General features: G+C 36.4%; 1 protein-coding gene across 1 annotated transcript in view; it reads left to right on the plus strand.

Annotated features, from left to right (window-relative positions):
• Positions 1-8,433, plus strand: part of VPS13A (vacuolar protein sorting 13 homolog A) — a 101,159-nt gene extending 92,726 nt beyond the window's left edge. The window contains exons 69-72 of the mRNA XM_084225488.1: positions 4,244-4,329; positions 4,942-5,065; positions 6,456-6,530; positions 8,308-8,433. Coding sequence (XP_084081614.1) covers positions 4,244-4,329; positions 4,942-5,065; positions 6,456-6,530; positions 8,308-8,358 — 336 coding nt within the window. The 3' untranslated portion in view covers positions 8,359-8,433. The remainder of the gene's footprint in view (positions 1-4,243; positions 4,330-4,941; positions 5,066-6,455; positions 6,531-8,307) is intronic.
• The last annotated feature ends 10,674 nt before the right edge of the window (positions 8,434-19,107 follow it).

Raw genomic sequence — 19,107 nt, forward strand, 5'->3', positions numbered from 1 at the left:
ACTCAATTTCATTTTTACTTGATTGTTACTGAAGCATAAAGGCAATATTCTTTAATTTACCTGCTGATGCTGTAAACATGCTTCAAATGATATGAATCCAGGAGTTTTGGTTGTATTGGCAGGAAACAGAACATCTAGATGTGGTCATCATGATGAAAGTGTAGATCAGTATGGTTTCTCCATTTCAGCTGCTCAAACAAATTTGATATTCAGATCAGCCAGTCATCATAGGCAGTTTATATTTCTGCTGTGAAATAGAAGTTTTGCATTCTGAAAGAAAGCTGCTATTCTAATTTTTATTGTCTTGCTATGGCCTTAGATTTAAATGTTAACCATGACCACAGATTCTCACTGATTTTAATAAAACCAGGTTGATTTCAGAGTTACTGTTCAGCATGGCTAAATGGAATCTGAATACAGATACTAACACATCATGGACATTGTGCATTGCTTTATGTTTTGTATAATGATATTGCACATTAGGATAACTGAAATGAGGAAGTAGGTAATAAATGATGAGTAGTGGTTGTTATTCATAAATGATGAAAGAATTTTGCATGGCAAAAAATGAATGTTTTACATGTTACTTTTTCTTTAACAGTTTTTTTCCTTTTTTCACACACATTCAGGCTACATCTACGAAGTCACTTAGGAACTGGTTAGAACTATTAAATGTTTCTGTGGGGAAGACTGGATAGGTAATAATAACAGGTTAGCCTGCTGAAATTAGCAATTCTACAGCTTTTGAAAAAATTATCTTATAATTTGAGCTGAAAGATGCATTCAGAGTTGGAGTTCCTAGCAATGACAGTGGATTGCCTTCAGAATTAATACATTTGGACAGTAACCAGTTCATAGGGAAATACGCTGGTAGTCCAGATGAAAGGTAATTTGGACATCAAGAGAGAACAGCAGATTTGCAACCACTTTTTAAGCAGTAACAGCCTTTTCAGTATTTTTCTACATACTATGTCATCTGAGTGAGTTCAAGAAGGTTATCAAACATTCTGACTTAAGTATCACACATACTACTTGTATTTTTTAGAACTGTTACCAGAAGATTCATAGATTTTAATTTTTGCCTCCACTTCTTAATTTTGCTTTGTATCATTTCTAACTTTGTCAAAGGCCTCTTGGCTTGCTTCTCATTACATTAAGAGGGTGTGGTGTGACTAGGAATCTCTCCAAGTGCAGAGATACCACTTTTAAGACATTGAGCATATTTGCATACATATGCATGAACTGATCACTTTTACTGTTAGATTATTGCAGTGACATTTAAGTAATTGTACTACAGGTAAGAATAGGTAAGAATTTGCAAAGGAGGGGGTCTCTTATTGTGTTACTTCATGCTTTACAGCTTCTGGAGTGTAATTTTTTTAAATAGATTTGCATATACTTATTCAGGTGATTAAAATGTTTTCATTTGAAATACAGACATTGCATTTTAAAGATTTATATGTGTTTTCTTCCAATGTTGAAACTAACATTGAACAAAAAATGACTGATTAATGTTACTTTTCATAGTTTTGCATCGCCGAACAGTGGTCCAAGTTGCTGTCTTTCTCCAAACAATAGCTACATACCATAAAAGTTTAAAGAACTATTTATGCATCTATATTGAGTGATCAGTTATATATCGTTTTATGTTTAAGATGTATAAGGCACTTTGGTAGCAGAGTGCAGTAGTGCGCTTGTTACAAGAATTGTCAGCAGTCTCCCTCTATGATGTATTTCATAATGAATAGGTAAAAATCTAGTGCTAAACCAGATAAAGATTGGAAATAAAAGGTAGAAAAATCCAAAGGCAGAAAATTTAAAAGTAGTTACTGCTTAGCATTAGCAAGTGTTTGTTCTGTTTATAAATAGGGAACAAATGTTTTATTTCCCAGTTAACTCAAAAAATCATAAAATATCTGTGTTTATAGTTTTGTAACTGTTGTCTACAAAACTATAAACACAGATAGTTCATGATTTTTGACTCACAGCTAACAATGAGGGCTAGTTTTCTCAGTGTGTGCCACATGGCAACAATGTTTTGTTCTCCCCAAGTCACATGATTGGGAATCTTATAGAATTAAATGCTTTTTGTGGAATTTGGTATACATTTAAATAGCTTTTGTTTAAGGTTGTCGCTTGTGCAATAATTAAGTACTGTACTTCCATAATAATTTTCACAATTCCCAATTTGTTATCTGTAAGCTGAGAAAGTTGCAGCAGGGGGACGTGACTAGTTGAAAATTAGCTAGCAGTCTAATCAGAAAACATAAAGAGGTAGCCCCCCTTTCCTAAGTCCCACTTAAAGGGGATTAATATTTGGATTGAGAGCCTTACTTCTATGCTGTGCAAAGCATAAGAAGGTTACTTTCTCCAACATGGGAAATCTTCTCCATCATAATAAGGCTAAATTGCTAAATGCTTTTACCTATATTTGAATAGAACAGAGATACTGGTCATTCTGTGTGATATTTATATGTTTGGTCAGTAAGAGTAATTTGTGTCATTGTAAAAGTGTCTTGCAGTTAAGTGAAGTGTATTTTGTACCTGTTTTGAACCCTTGCTCTTCCCACACCTTCCTTTAAGTTCTTGTGAGCCCTGTCTTCCATTTCTCTGTCATTCTTTCTAGGCCACTATTGAAAGGCCATCAGTGTACAGACCTAGACCAGTAGTCTGACCTGTCGATCAGGTATCCTCTCCATGCTCTCCATAGCCTGTCCATATAGCCTCCTTTGTCTTCTAACCATCCAGCGTGTTGTGTACTGGAATGTAGTAGGGGCTACCTTTTAGAGAGGTTTTTTCAGTTATTTATTTATTTATGTCCAAGCTTCTAATACAAGAGGCAGGGAGAGACACATTTCAGAGGCAGAGCAACACCTTGATAAACCTTGAGTAAGATGTTTCCAAAAATTTTTAAAAAACCAACAAAGCTTATTTTCCAAGCCCTTAGTTCCTCATTTTTTATGCCATTCTTCTTGTGGAATTCATCCTGGTATTGACACTAGCTCTTACAGCAATAAATGCAAGCAGCAACTTATGTAAGTAGGCATGTGACCAACAGCTGTGATTTTGTAGCTGAAAGAGATGGGGGAAGAGAAATAATTGGAAATTTCTAAGAGCTTTTTGGAAAGCTGTCTTTAGGGTAACCTGCTACTCAAATATTCATGCATTTTAGTCACAAAAGAATCAGTATCTTTGCAGAAGAGATAGTTTTTAAAAAGTCTGTTTGTGCAAGTGGAATTATTCACATGTTTAAATTTTAAGTTTTTTACACTAATTAAATGTCTTCATCATTTTACTCTGCTGGGGAACACATATTAAATGGCTTTGCTTTCTTGACTCTTTTAAGAACTAATCTAGATTGTTTTAAAACTTTGGCCTTCATATCTGAAGCTGTATATTTGTAGTTAAAACTTTTTTGAATCATATGAGTTTGTTCTAATCTGGTGTTGCTTCCAAGTTGTAACAGCTGGGAAGCATGCAAGCAGTTGTGTTGCTATTCCCAACCAAGATGCAGCAAGATTAATTTGACCACTAGTTTATTCACTCACTGCTCAGAAGTCAGAAATCCAATGGTGACCAAGTCATGTGAGAGGTACAGGGCTTCTGTTTTTTTAAAAAAATATTAATCTGCTGTCATCAATATTTTAAATATATTGCTCATTAAAAGTATTCTGCTACAGTATTCACATTAATTGTAGGAAATGGTTTTGTTCATGAGTAAGCAAAAGAATGTAGAGGAATGCTAAGTACTACCTCAAATGCATTATTGTTAGTCCCACTGTCTACATGATAATGGTGCTTATATACAGCTAGGTATAAATTTATTTTCAGGGTTAATTAGTCAATGTTTTGGACGCAATGTGATAAAATAGGAAAGGAATCTTTATTTTGTTTGTTGTCTTAGAAATGTATTAGTTAGCAGAAGTTCGGTGTACACCAAAAGTATGTAGAAAACTGAGTACCGAAATTTTTAGAGAAATTATATTATTCCTTGTCAGTTTTGGTTAGGATTGATTTTTATTTATATAGGTGTATTAACAGCAACCAAGTAGTTGAACATCAGTAGAACATCAGCTTTTACAGATATTAGTTATATTTTGACTTAATGAAAGTAGCCTTTTATTCAAAAGTCTGTGCTTTGTGCTTTGTTACAATTTCTATTTTTGGGGCATAAATAACTTTGAAGCACAAAAATAGTACATTACTAGCGTATTCAAAGCTATAAAACTTTTATCTCTTTTAGAAAATTGAAAATGGAAGATTTGCAAAACTCAGATATATTGCACATGCTATGGTCAACAGTACAGATCTGTTAATGGTAACAAAAAGGTAAACAGTTTTGACTCTGAATAATATATCCTTAAAACAGTCATAAAAATATGCATGCCTTGATGACAGCTGATCAGTAACTGCACTGTCACCATATATGTAGACAAAATAATGGGGAAGGCATGCCTAGTGTGCTGGTAATAATCTTCAACAGTGTCATTATTTTTAGTAGGAGAGTGTTCAGGAGAATGTTATTGCTCTCCTATTTAAGAAGGGAAAGAGATACTGATTTTAAGATATCTTTAGCTGAGAAGGATTTGTTATAAACTGGGTTAGGCTAAAATTAACTGAACTGTGGGATTCACTTCTGAAGATGTATTGAAGGAAAGAAAGAATAATATAGGAACAGTCAATGTCTAGCAGTGGAGTATGGGGCATCCTTCTCAAATACAGCTTGAAGTAGTGTTACAGTTTTGCTATGAAACACAGTATTTTAAATGCTAGAGAGAGTTTCAAAATTCACTCTTTTGGAAAGTGTGCTGTATAGTTAGAGATCATGAGATGAAACCTATTTTGCAATTACAAATGAATTCACTAGAGAAAGGATAATATGACAACTGCTAAGTGTTTTTACATTAATTTTTAAAACTACTTTTATTTTCTGGTGCCTAGTGGTGTGTTATTTGTGACAAAAGGGGCGTTTGGACAGCTGACATGTGAATGGCAATACACTTATGATGAATTTACCAAAGAACCATTCATCGTTGATGGTCGAAGATTGCGCATTGAAGCCAAGGTACATTACTCTTACCATGTTTTGTTGTCTTTTTGTGTTACTGTTTATGAAATTGAAGTTTGAATTTCTACTCACTCTCCTCTGAGTTCTTGATCTCCTTTGTATTTGAGATGTACTCAGAGAAAGGAGTTGAAACTTGTCATGGGCAAACTCGTCAGATAACTAGTCTCTGACTGTTTTAAGCAGCATAGTGACTTGGTCTTTGCAGATGAGATTTTTCCTTGAGCTTGAGGAATTTTTTGTTTGTATGCCCCAATTCACGGTGTACTCATTGTCTGGAAAATGCCGATACAACAAAAGACTGAGAAGATTGCAGAATATTTTTATTATGCTCTCTGGGGCATTTTGTCTTCAAAATTGACCATAATGACATGTATATTTTCCCTCTTGATACAAATTGAAGAATGTTGCTCTTAGTAGCAATTTTTCCTTAAAAAAAAAATCCTTAAAATTCTTTTCCCTGGTAAGCTGGCAAAGGACATAAGGAGAAAGATGACCGCCAATGGCTTTTTACAGAGGCAGTTTCTTAACAAAAAATCTTAAATTCTTATTGATCTGTTAACTGAACTTACTTTCATTCAATAAGTTTCTCTGCCAGTATTTTGTTACTGTTTTTAATAAGCTGCATATGTGTAATTACACATATTGGTTATCAGGACAGTCTTGATGGTGCACATCATTCAGTTTTTCACTCAGATTATTTGTTTCTATTGCAGAGAGCATGAAAGGCAGAGCCATATTGGTTTGGAATCCTCCAAACTGGATTTCTGACTGCAAGTGAACTTTTACAGGATGAAATAATTCTTAGCGTTTCTGCCATTTCAGACAATGCTGAATAACATATCCATCTTTACCCCTACAGTCATTTCAGAATCCATTAACATGTCTGCAGTATGCTCTTTATTGAAATCTATGGTTGAAAACTGTATTTTGCAAATAACTCCTTACATTTTTCTTTCTGAAGCTTAAGTTGCTGTTTTCAATACCTATGTCCACTATTTGCAAGTCAGTATTGGTGGAATGTCCACTCAAGTAATGACTTGAAGGTGAATTACAAATTAAACCTTGGGGAGTAATGGATTTTGTTACCACATGTACATTATCTGCCTTCCATTCTTACACACGTTTATAGACACTTATCCAGGGACTCCATGGTAAAAAGGGGAGTCTGTTACTGCTGGACTGTTCACCCTACTGTGCTTTCATGCAGAAAATGGTCCCTCTCAGGGTATGTGCATGTGATGCAAACATACTCAGATGACTCTTCTTGGTACACATGGCTGTTTGAACCATTATAGCTGCCTTGATAGTAAATAGCATTGTGGTCTTAAAGCCTGAAGTAGCTAACTTCAATTCTGAATTACTGTTTTGGTTTTGGGGTTTTTTTTAGGAACGAGTTAAATCTGTCTTCCATGCCAAAGAATTTGGAAAAATTATTAATTTTAGAAGTCCAGAGGATGCTAAGGTAAAGTCAAAATACAATTAAAAATATAGTGGTAAATTTAACTTAAAAAGTGTAACAGAAATACTCTTAACCTGAAACTATGTATAGTTAAAATTCAGTATTTCCACATATCTATTACAGACATGGAAATAGCAATAATCTACTCAGTAGTGAATTTCAAAAATTGTCAATTCCAACACCAGACTTTTCTCTACATAAATCTTCTGAATTACAGCAGTCTGACAAAAGACTGATTAAACAGTAATGTTTACAAAAATGAAACAATCTAGAATATGAATTAGAATAGTGCATTTTAATAGACCAAAATTATTTGTAAATTACTCATAGTTTTGTTCCAGGTGGTGGGCAGGGGTGGGGTGTAAAAACTGCTCCGTTTTTAAAATACAGGTTTTTTTGAAGAATGAAGAAAATCCTTAATAAAAATAACTGTAATTTATGTGATATATGATAGTGCTGCTATAGTTATACACATTTTTGGTATAACATCTTCATTTTGACATCATTAGTTTTGACTGCAACAGACTTCAGATCTGCTACCAGAAGGTAGCTACTTGTCAAAGTTCTGCCTTGTTTTTAACTAGTGTAGCTAGTAATTTTCAGCAAAAAAAAGAATGAGTCTTGTGTATATTTCAGAGGGGTGTGATTCCCTGGCATCATTGTTTGAGACAGCTTGCAAAAGTTGCATTCTCTCATTAGTTTAAGTTGCTTTTACATCTTCTCAATTAGTTTAGATTGCTTCTGTCTTCGTGAGAGTAGTTTCTAGTTACAGGTAAGTAGTAGCAATTAACTCTTACATCAGAAAAGTAAGGGCCCTATGCTGAATTTCACTTGCCTGTAATCTTTGGAGGTACTGAGGTTCTATGTTTCTTTTCTTTTTGGCTGTGTGGAACAAGGGTGGGCAGTCCTGAGGTCCATTAATCTCTCTGGGAGAGGAATCCCATCTATGCCCCAGCTTAATCAGGAACTATTCCAAAAGTGAAATAAGTACATCACATTACATATACCACAAGTCTTAACTAAGGGAAAGAAAGGTAAAAAAATGAATACACCTTTCACAAAAATATTGGGGTGTTTATTTACCTAGAGAGGCCCAGGAGCCTCACAAAATCAACACAAATATTCTTATGAGGGGATAGAACCTGATACAGTAACAGATTCTGATTTGTAATAATCCACTCATCTTTCTTCAAAGTGGTATGCACACTTTTTATGGCAGACCCTCAGTATAACTTCACATCCTACTCTAGATTTCCATCTCACTACCCTTTCCCCCAAGCCTCCTTTTTATTTTTCTTTAATACTCTTGGGAAACTAACTTCCCTTTTATGGGAACATTCCAATATGAAATTCCTTAAAAGAAACAAGATATAGTTGGAGCTTTTTTCCTAAATAACCTATCACACTGCTGTCACCTATTATTGTCTTCTGTCTGTTGTCATCTGTGATTTGTCTAGAGCTGTAGACAAAAGCAGAGCCAGGATGGGGGTTAAATGTTGTCTTCTCTTTTTTTCAAATCTTACTCCTTGAAGTGCAGACCAGGAAACAAGTTTAATATGACATGGTATCAAATGCTGAATATTGGTGCTTAAATGGCTCCATTCTCATGTTAGAAAGACAGGCATTTATACTCTATAGGAAAGTTTTTAACACTTGTGTTAAAACTTGCTTAGGAGAAGAGCAGGTGGTTAAGACAGGGACAAAACCAGTCCAGTTTTCAGCTGCTTTGTCCGTTTTGTACCACAGAAAGATTTTAATTTTTGCTCTTTTCTTTACACAGTGGATCCTTTCCAAACTAGAAGAAGTACGAGAGAATCAGCCAAAATTGTAATGAATGGAGAAGCACCAAGATGAAGAACACTCAACTGTTACCTTTTAATTCCTCTTTCACAAGCAGAACTGTTTGAATATCATCAACAAAAGCAAAAACAGAAAGGAGGGAAGATTTATCCAATGATTTATTATGATCAGAACTGTCTATATCAGAAAAGTAGATGATGTTAGATTAAAAGTTATGTAATGATAAAAAAAAAATCTGCCAAGTTTTGTCTTGGTTTGCTTGATTTTTTAATGTAAGAATTTCAGATTTCTTTTTTTTATATAAGCAGTATAAAGTGAGTTTGTCTTAACCTTTGATACTGAAATTGAACTCTGGAATAATTCTTATGATAGTATTTGGAGCAAGTCTTGCAGTTTTGATTTGATTGTGATAATCAGTAGTTACTTTATGTTTTGGTTTTATTGTGACTTGAGGCTGTGTTGAAATACAAATTTCTCTGTCAAAGGAAATGTTAACTTAATCACTAGTGTTAAAATATAAGAAGGAGAATACTGGTCAGAGAATTTGAATTTAAGTCACAAGTGGCTACTTAGTTGACAATACTAGGGCTTTTTGTAAATGAATGGACCAGGTCACAATTAATTTATACAGTACAGTATGGCTTTTAGTGTAAAATTTTTTTATATCATACTCAAAGAAATGTTGCAGCACCTCTATAAATTATTACAGAAAATGTAACAGTTTACAAAAATGCATATGGGGGAGAATTAATTCTGCACTAAAATATTAATAAAAATATTAATAAAAGCCTATTAGTTAGTTAGTAACAGTTAGTTAGTAACAGTCTTGCAGTCTTGCAACTCAAGATGGAGTTTATGGGGTTATAAGTGCACTGTTGCATACCAAATATAAATGCCTTGAATTACACAATATTGTGTGCTAAACAAAAGACTAGTGGAGTCAAATTTATATTAAATAATAAATATAATATGTCACAGTTGCTTTTATTAACTTTTCTTACCCAATGAAACTTCTTTGTTTCATACCCAGACAGCTGCATTTTATTAGCTTGAATGTCCGCAATTCTGTTTATTTCTTAGATTTAGTAGTCGTAGTATTGTTGAATGGCTGTTTACTGCAGTTGATACAAAAAGTACATGAAACAATACAGTGTTACATGAAGGTTTTCATAAATTCCCATATCAAAGTCTTCAAAATATATTGTACATATAGAAAGCACCTACTGCCAAAATATGATTTCCGAACAATAGTTTGGAATATTTATAGCTACAGGATAGAATTCTAACATTGCTGGTGATGCTTGAAGTGTCCAAATTGTTCCATTATTGTAAATCTAAAACAACTAGCATGTAACATATATTTGCAGATATTTAATTTACTGTAAGTCTTGCCGTTGGTGTTGAGTAACCATTTAGCAGGTTACAAAATACAAGTTATCTTGCAATTTTCCCCATAAATTGTAAATGGAATCAAAATATTATAAGGGGATTCAAAGCTATTACAATGATGGTGTTACTCCAATCATTTTGTACACCAAGTACATACCAAGAGTATTAACTCAGGTTTTATCACGCCAAACTTCCATACTTTGCCTTAGATAAGTAGTGGTTTTACGTGCACTGAGTACCATTCTTTATCTGTCTCTTGTTTTTCATCTGTCATTTCTGTTTTAGGCATGAGAGTTCATTTAATAGCCTCATAATGTTCTTGATAAAGTGTGTGGTTTCCTCTGCATTCCCAGAATTTACAGACTACCTGCTGCAAATTTCACTTAAAATGTATTGTGTGTGTACTTTGTACATTCCCATTTGTGTGTAGCTTTTCCATTTACCTGACATGAAATATTTTCTCTCCACAGAGTCTCTATTTTAATTATTTCTTACATTTATTTTGCCAACAAACTCTGATTCTCAAATCTCAGCTGGCTTTTTGGTAATATTTAAGCAATTTAACTCTTAATGTTGAAGGATTTATTTTAAATGTGCATATTTGTGGTTAAGCAGCTGATGTTTTGGAAAACATAACAATTCCCCAGGACGGCATTTTTCTTATAGACTATAAAATATTTTGATCTTCTTCTAACTAAAAGCCTTAAGACAGGATCTGAATTGTCCACAAGTCAGCGTGGGACTTCTCTTCCATGTCCCTTGGTTTCCACTTGTAATGAAAACATTATTTTCTATAGGTCCCTTTTCTAGTCCGTAATTTTTGTCTTTTGACTTTGGTTTTTTAATAAGGGTTTCTCCATAGAGTCATGAAAGAATTTTGCCATTTCTTGGCAAACACCAGTTTTCTCCTTTAACTATGTATCACCCCAGAGTGAAGAGAAAGGTATTTAGATTTGTGCCATTGTGTAATTTTCTGGATTACTGCAGGTTGTATGATGTCTACTCTGCTGTGCCTCATTCCTTATTGCAATATGCATATCTTTTTCAACAAGAAGGCTGAATAAGTATGTTAATTTTTTTCAAAGTGTATATGCAACTAGAAAAGGGGATCTCGATAAACATTAAAATGTAGGCATTTGGTTCTGCCCACTGTGGTGTTTAAAAGTTTATCTTGGCCTTTATTGAAATGGTGAAGAACTGCTCCTCATCTATATGACTGTTATGTAAACTTAAAACATTTGAGAAATGCCATTTGGGTTCTCAGTTTGCTAAGGGTTACAATTACCTCTAAAAAATTCATGAAACATTTGTAAGTCTGATTGTTGCACTTTGTTTTTGTTCAGCTGCATGGCTTTCATAGCATGGCTCTCTTGGTTTCCACTCCACCCTACCCCCCCTTCTTAATCTCTTAATCTTGAATAAAGTGAAACTGAATTTTGACTGAAATGTGCTTATTACTTGTTTTCTTTATGTACGGCTTTAATTAACAGATAATACCATTTATTACTCAGAATTTCACAAGTCAAGTCAAATCCTGTCTCTGAGATCACATGGTCAGACTTCTTTTGCAACCATCTCAGTAAAAGAGAATTATGGATTTTAGAATTTACCTTTGGTTTATTGTTTTAAGAAAGTTTTTAGTAGATGGATTAACATGTATCAATTCCTTTTTAATTTTTTTTTTTTGACGTGTGGGGTTTTTTTGGCTCTTGATTTTTGTTGGGTTTTTTCCTTATGTTGCAGTGTTGAAAAAGACATAATGATGTTGCAAGAGAAGAGAGTCATGGAATGATTTGGGTTGAAAGGGACATTACAGATGACCTAGTTCCAGTCCCCCTGCTCTGGGCTGGGACACTTTGAGCTAGACCAGGTTGCTCAGAGCCCCATCTTACCTGGCCTTGAACAGCTTCAGGGTTGGGGCATGCACAACTTCCTGGGGCAACCTATTGCAGCAATTCACTATCCTCACAAGAAAGAATCTCCTCCTGATATCTTAATCTAAACCTACTCTTAGTCTGAAGCTGTTCTCTCTTGTCCTGTCACTACATGCTCTTGTCAAAAGTTCTTTGCAAACTTTCTTGTAGGCCCCCTTCAGGTATATGAGGCTGCTACATCATCCCTCAGAATCTTCCCCTCCCAGACTTAATCTCCTGAACTCTGTCTTCATAAAAGAGCTGCTCCAGCCCTCAGACCATCTTCCTGGCCTTCCTCTGGAACATCTCCAACAGCTCTGTGTCTTCTATTGAAAGCCACAGAGCTGGCACAGCATTCCAGGTGCACGCCATGAAACCGGAATAGAGGGGCAGAATTCCCCCCTTGCTGGCCACACTGCTTTGGATGCAGCCCAGGCTACATTTGGATTTCTGGGCTTCAAGTGCAGTTGGCTGGGTCTTCATCCATCTTCTCATCCACTGGCACCTCCAAGTCCTATGCAGGGGTGCTCTCAATGCATTCTCTACTGAGCCTGTACTTGCGCTTAACCCAATTCTTGTGAAATCCTCTTTTCATTTTTTTTTCCTCATCATAAAGATTGTGTATGTATGCCATTAGCCATTTGTTATATTTAGCGTTTTACAAAATTACTCTTCCCTGAAGACTTGGGAATTTTCTGCCCAGTACATGCAAGTACATCTATGCATCACCTATGAGACCAAGCTTTACCTAATCTGTGCGATGATGCTCTTATGTCGCGGTGCCCCTCCAAGTGCCTGCTCGGAGTCACCCAGCTTGCTCTGGCACAGCGAGCGGCAGGGGACACTCTCCCGATCCTCAGGAGAGCAGGACAGCGGCTAAGGCTTTCGGCTTGCACGGGCGAGGCTCCTTGCGACCGTGGCAGAAGAAGGAGTGGACTTTGGTTGAGGGTTCAGTCTGGGTTCATTGGAGAAACACGGGAAAGCGATCTGCACCCAACTGAAAACACAGGGCTGGGTTATGCAGCTTGTTATAAAGGAGGGAGGGAAGAGGGGAGGGGCTCACCCTGCCAGTGGGGTCACAGGGGGGCTTGGGGAGCAGGGAAATAGGCATTTAGGGGAACCAGTGGGAGTAATCGAGGGGAGGGGCCCTGGTGCCTGAACCTATCACTCAACACCCTTGGTAGAAGTTTCTAGGGGGAGGGGATGGGCTGTCAAGTGACAGATAGGACACCAGGGAGGAGGTGGGGGAATGACAAAGCAGTTTTTAGGGAACGGTGGGAGAGGGCAGGGTAATTGGCAATGAAAGAGAGGGAGGAGGCAACAGGGGCAGAACCATTGCAACAGGAGGAAAAGTGGAACAAACCAAGGTATAACTAATTACAAATACAATGTATAAAAACACAACAATCTTAGTCACAATTTTTGTTTTTGTGGCTGCAAGAATCTAAAGTTCACTGACCACGTGCCCAAAATTTTGTAATTTGGATTTGATTGTCTTCATGGCAAATCTGGAACAAGAATTCTAAATATTCTTATAATACCTCAAGGGAAGAATCTTAAGTCTGCTCCAACAAGAAGTAAAAGAATGTCTCATGTAATTTTTTATTTTAACTTGTCATGGTACAGCGAAGGCTGAAATATATGGCAGCCAGAACAGGCATGATGAGATAGGACACTAATGCGCAAAAAGGGGAGAAAATGGAATTATCTTTTTGCTGGATGTCTCCAAGTGTTTTTTTATCTTTGTGCATGTTCTCATTGCATCAAGCAAATGGAGAAGTATGTGCCGAGGTTTGTCTTGGTAAGTGCCTTCATGTATGCTTGTGATTGTTGGTTGTGAAGTGTGACAATGAAGCGAACTTGTGCTGATGGGGTCCTGCAATGGTAACAGTCTCAACATCTGCAAAACTTGTACTCCAGCAAAGCCAGGCTCCTACATTCGTAGTACAGATGTCCTACTCACATACACAGCAAATCTTGACTCTCAGAGGAAGCCTCTAAGAGTTTAAAGGTATTTTTCTGGAAGTCCCAGGGGCTCAAAACTGGATCAAGCAGTCAAGGCATTTGGGCATTTTATATGCCTTCTTCTAATAAATCTGCTGTCCTAGAGAAGTATTTCACTGATGTCTTTTCATGTGACTGTAATTTTTAAAGTAAAACTCCATTACCTATAGATATTAAGACAACAATTGCTATTCTCTGAGCAACAATGGTTAATTTAGGACTGTAAGTTTGAGTACTTCTTCCAGTACTTCTAAAGGAGGGCTCAGATGACTTGTTGGGAACATGGATGATATTCACACAGATGGGCTGTTGTATAGTGTGCTTTCCACCACTTCCCCCTTGGCTGCCTCTTCTTCAGCAAGTGGCTCTGAGTCCTGTACCTCATCCCCAGGTGTTTTTCATTGTTCCCTCAGCATAGAGAACTGCCATTCACTAGTATAGACACACAGTGTAATAGGTCAGTGTCCTTCACTTGCTTAAAAACATAGAAGCATTGTTAAGAAGGGGCTTCTCCTGATTTTCCAACACTAAAGAAAAAGTGGGTTAGTCAAACATTACAAACTGTTTTCTTCTGAAAACACTACTTTCTGGGAAAAAAGGGATCTGTTTTGTTTAATATGTGAAACTGCAAACATCTTTCATGGGCAGGGAAAGGTCAGGGTGGGCTTTTCCCCGGACTGAGCTCTGAGAGCTATCTCCTGGAGGCATACACAAGAGCACTACTCAAACTGAAAAGTCAGTTGAACTTTTTTATTTTTCTGTGCCGCACAGAAATTGTTATTTTATGCCAATAGTAAAAGCTATTGCTATAATATTTTTCCTTAGAAAAATGGCATTTTGATGTATTTAAGTATAGGAGAAACTTGGCACATCTTTTGGGGTTAATTACCGCTATTATGAGGCTTTTCTACTAACATGCTGTACTCACCAGTGTTGCTTGGCGAGCTGATAAGTGCCAGTAACCTCTGTGAGTTTTGCATGGCAAGAACAGCTTTCGAAATTGCCCTCACATCTTTATTATTTTGTCTGAGAATTGTTGCCACAGTAAAGGAGAACTGAATGTGCTATTAGTGGTGCTGCCATTCTTAGTGGAGGGGTTTGTCGTTGGGAAGAAAATGTGGGAGGTAGGAAAATGGCTGGAAATCTTCTAAAGAGTGACCATTGTGCTCTCTAAGCCCTGGAAAACTACCCATGAATCTTAACAGCAAGGAAAATGCAACCAGATTATGTTAGTGACTTGGAAGAATTTAAGGCCTAGGTAATCACAATTAATTACTTGTGGATAATCTTTCAGCTCGCATGGCAGTGAATGCTGGGAACATTTGTTAAGTGCCTTGCTCTTTGAGAAAAGTGTTATTGTAAAGCATTTGAACAAAAATGTAGTGATAAAGAGTCACCAATAATTAATATTTTGTAATTACTGCTAGAACATCCAAGGAGTTGGTTTATCAAGACTACAGAGAGCTACTTCTGTAAAACATAATAGGCTTACCCTAGTCTTTCAACTACATTGCTCAGAGCAAGAATATAAAAATATCTAGCACCCTAAAAAACTCTAACTTCTTATTTTTAAGGTAATACTGTTTCAAATTTTATAAGCTATGATTGTAAATACTAGATTTAAAGAATTCTGAAGAAAATACCAACTGGACAGCAATGTAGCTATGTACATTCTTCTATATACACCTGAATCTATAGCTGTCAAAAAATAACTCACAGGCAAAAATGAGATGGGAAATATGAACACAATATTTTAAATATAAAACTCGTAAAAACCTAATTCTTTAAAACTCTTTTAGTCCATATTTCTTCAGTAAATATGAATCCCCCTTCCATTTCCATAAATAAATTCCATAAATAGTATTTAAAAAGACACCCTTTTTAAAATGAACACAGGCTGTATTATGAGCAATCCACACTTTTTGGCTGCAACCATGTTTTTCTTTAAAACAGATCAAAATCCCTCAGGTTTAATGGACTTGACAACAGCAAAGACAAAATGAGTATTTTCTGTCTGGGCACAAGTAGGAAAGATTATCTTCTTGTCTGGATTCTGATCCTGATACAGCTCCAAAATTAAGTCTCTGACAACTTTGACTTCTTGTTTAAATCATAGCTCAAAGCACAATTTGTGGAGTTGAACAGTTAAAAGCTATGGGTTAAGGAAGAAAAATGTGGACATTATCAAAACAGGCTAATTTTGTATTTAAATATAAAATTACCATAAAGACATAGTCCCCTGTTAGGTTTTTTTTTATTCATCTTTAGTGGAACAAAAACTGTTTGCAACACTGCTTTCTGAAATGTGTGGAGTATGCTTTTTTCAAAGCTAAACCTTACAGGTCAACAAAATTTTTTTCCAAAAGTCTAGTGAAATTATGCAGCATTAATAGTTTGCTACACTGTCATAGTTTGTCAATGACTGTTATAAATGAATTGACTCCGCAGCCAAATTAAAAAAAAAATTTGACAAAGATTTATTAATTACAAATTGGAAAAAAAATCCGCCACAGCCAAGACAGCGTCAAGTCTGGAATTTGGCGCTGGGTGAACCTGGATCCGACTGACAGAGTGCCGGCGTTTCCCTGGAGGTTCACCCCGACCGTCTGGTACAGCCCGCTTATATCCCCTATATTCTCCCTGAGGCCTGCATAACACAGGATGTCCCTTGTGTTTGTTCATATGTAGAGTTCGAACATAGGGATGCAAAGGTCAGTCTTGGAACTTCTACAGTCCTCTCACAGTCCTCTCGGTCCTTCCTGGATGTTCTTTTCACATGGATGGCCGAGTCCATACGGATGCAAAAGGCGTGCCTCGATGTCTCTGACATGTACTCGAGTGGTGCCCATGTAATCAGCTCCTGGCATCCCCTTGTCCCCTTTTTCATGGCCCGGGAGGCTCCTTTCATTATCTTTAGCATGTTCCAGCTAAAGACTTGATATTATCTTTAGCATGTTCCAGGAACTGCGTGAATAGGAATGAGACCCTGCTCCCGGCTGGAGTGGTCAAGGACATGTGGTGGATCAATGTAATATTTTAGACATACATATATTTACTAACAGCATGAATTAATCACTCATATATAACAATGACCATGAGAGAAATTAAGTTTTCTAAAACACACAGAGTAAATAGGATTCTCTTTGGCCAAAAAGGAAACATATGTTTTCTCTATAGCTAATAAATTAATGTAACATTTCTAATTTCTGATAGTAGGATTCAACATAGAATCGAGGAATCATTTAGGTTAGAAAAGACCTCCAAGATCATCAAATTATCACCTTGTCAACTAGAACATGCCACATCCAGTTGTTTTTCAGTACACCTCCAGGGATGGTGACTCCACCCACCACATCCTTGGGCAGCCTGTTCCTGAAGCTTCTCCCCTGGTGTAGGTTGGAGCTTGATACATGTCTTGCAGAATATAATCCTGTATTATGTAATAGGATACCTAATATTTTTGGTGATGTAAAGCATCAGTAACATTTCTTAAGGAAAGTTATTCAGGCTGCTTTTACAACTTTGACTTTTTCTCTCAAGTCCACAGAACAAAATTTTTCTTGTAATTATATGGCAGGAGGAATAAATGCATCTACTGTTGTGACCCTTTGCTTTTTTTGTTTGCTGTCCTCCTTCTCTCAGTGTCTCCAGCTTGCTTCCATAACTTTATCTAACTGGAAGTTGTAAACATACGTTAGGGCTTTATCAAATCTACTAGGGCCCTCTCTTCCAAACAGCTGCAGTCAGGAGACAAACTGTTAGCTCTAAATGGAATTAAACTACATTCCAATAGGAGCACCACAGTTACTACAAATACCTTGACTGCACCACCCCTCTCCCCATCCAAAACTTAATTAAATAGTAGTTCAGCATACACAATAATTGGGCTACTTGAATTGGAAAGCTTTTTTCATGTAATATAAATCTTCTAAACCCATGTGTTTTGAAACACCATTCATGTTACTCTGTTAACTTTGGAAAATAAAAGGAATGGAAGCATGGATGTCCAGCATTCATTGAATGCGAAAGCTTAAAGGACCATAGAAGGAAAGCTACTTTCACAATTGTATCCTGAATCCTTTGGCAGGTCATCTTACCTAAATAGAATACTTTCTAAATAAAAAGGACACTCAATAATTCCTGTAGCTGGCATGAGTACTCCAAGAACCACCACAAGTTGACATGAATGAGGACACAACAATATGACCAAGGTCACCCAACAAAAACAAGCTGAAGGCATTGTCATAAATTAATCACACAGACTCAAACACAGAGTAGTAACCAGCAATCCCAAAAGCGTTCCCACAGAAGCAGCTAAATAGAAATTCATTTGTACATGGCCTTAGCCCAGCTGTTGCTGACATAAAACCAAAAACCCTTTAACTTTTGTTTGAATAATCTTTGCTATTACCCCAAAATAAACATAGGGATTAAGATCTGAAGACAAATATAAATATCAGTCTAGTTATACTGTTTACCAACACCAGTCTCTTCATTCGTGGTGTTTATCTAGCACAGTAAAATGAAAAGCTGTAAACAAGAATACTTCAGACTTGAATATGAGACTTAAAGATGAGGCATTTAGTTTCTTGTCTGACTGTGCAGTTATTCTTAACCTTACTTTTCCTAGCTCCACAAATCTTACCGTTTTAATGGCTGGGTTTAAATTTTAGGATGACATTTCCTGTGCCTTGATAAAATGTGTGTGTGAGCAGGGCAAGATTGCTCTCTGCAATCTACTTTCCCACCACTAGACGTCAACGTTAGATCATCCAAAGCCCTAAGGAGGGTAGAAGTCCTAGGAGGATTAGAACAAAAGATAGGAGGTGTCTTCCAAATCCTACACCATGGCTGTAGTACAAACCTTCCTTTATTTAAGCACCAATTTCTCTCTCCCTTTTCCTTTTATGGAAAAGCAAGGACTTCTATGTATTCTCCCCTTGCTGCCCCAGCGTCCTCACATTTGGATTTCAGAATAAAAAATACTTACAATGTAACCCCTTGCTCAGAGGATGAATTTTTTATTCTCTCTTAAGAGTAAGAAAATTCATCCTCTTCAGTGATGTAGCAAACTATTGTTGAGATTTCATCTGTAAGTAACAGCAAAAGGAAGATTGAATAAAATTGAAAATAATTACTGATTGTGACTGATTTCTTAGAAAATGGGGCTACAGTACGCCGTTAAATGACATCCTTCTTCTTCAGTGTAGGATTATTTAAGGAAAATGCAGACAAACATATGACAAGAATGATAATGCTTGACACAGAGGAGCAGATTGCCTATGTGTAACTGTTCTGAGTTAAATTTTACCATAAATGCATAATCTAAATATTCCTTGCTGAAATTTAACCCTATTACTTCTCAGCCTTGGCAGAAATAGAAATGTAATTCTTCTGTTATCAAAATAAAGCTCCCCCTGCTCCATCCCCTCCCCTCACCAATTATATTGTTTGAAAACTGGGGGAGAAACTTA

This window comes from Fringilla coelebs, assembly GCF_963513975.1.
Source record: "Fringilla coelebs genome assembly, chromosome: Z".
Lineage (NCBI taxonomy): Eukaryota > Metazoa > Chordata > Aves > Passeriformes > Fringillidae > Fringilla > Fringilla coelebs.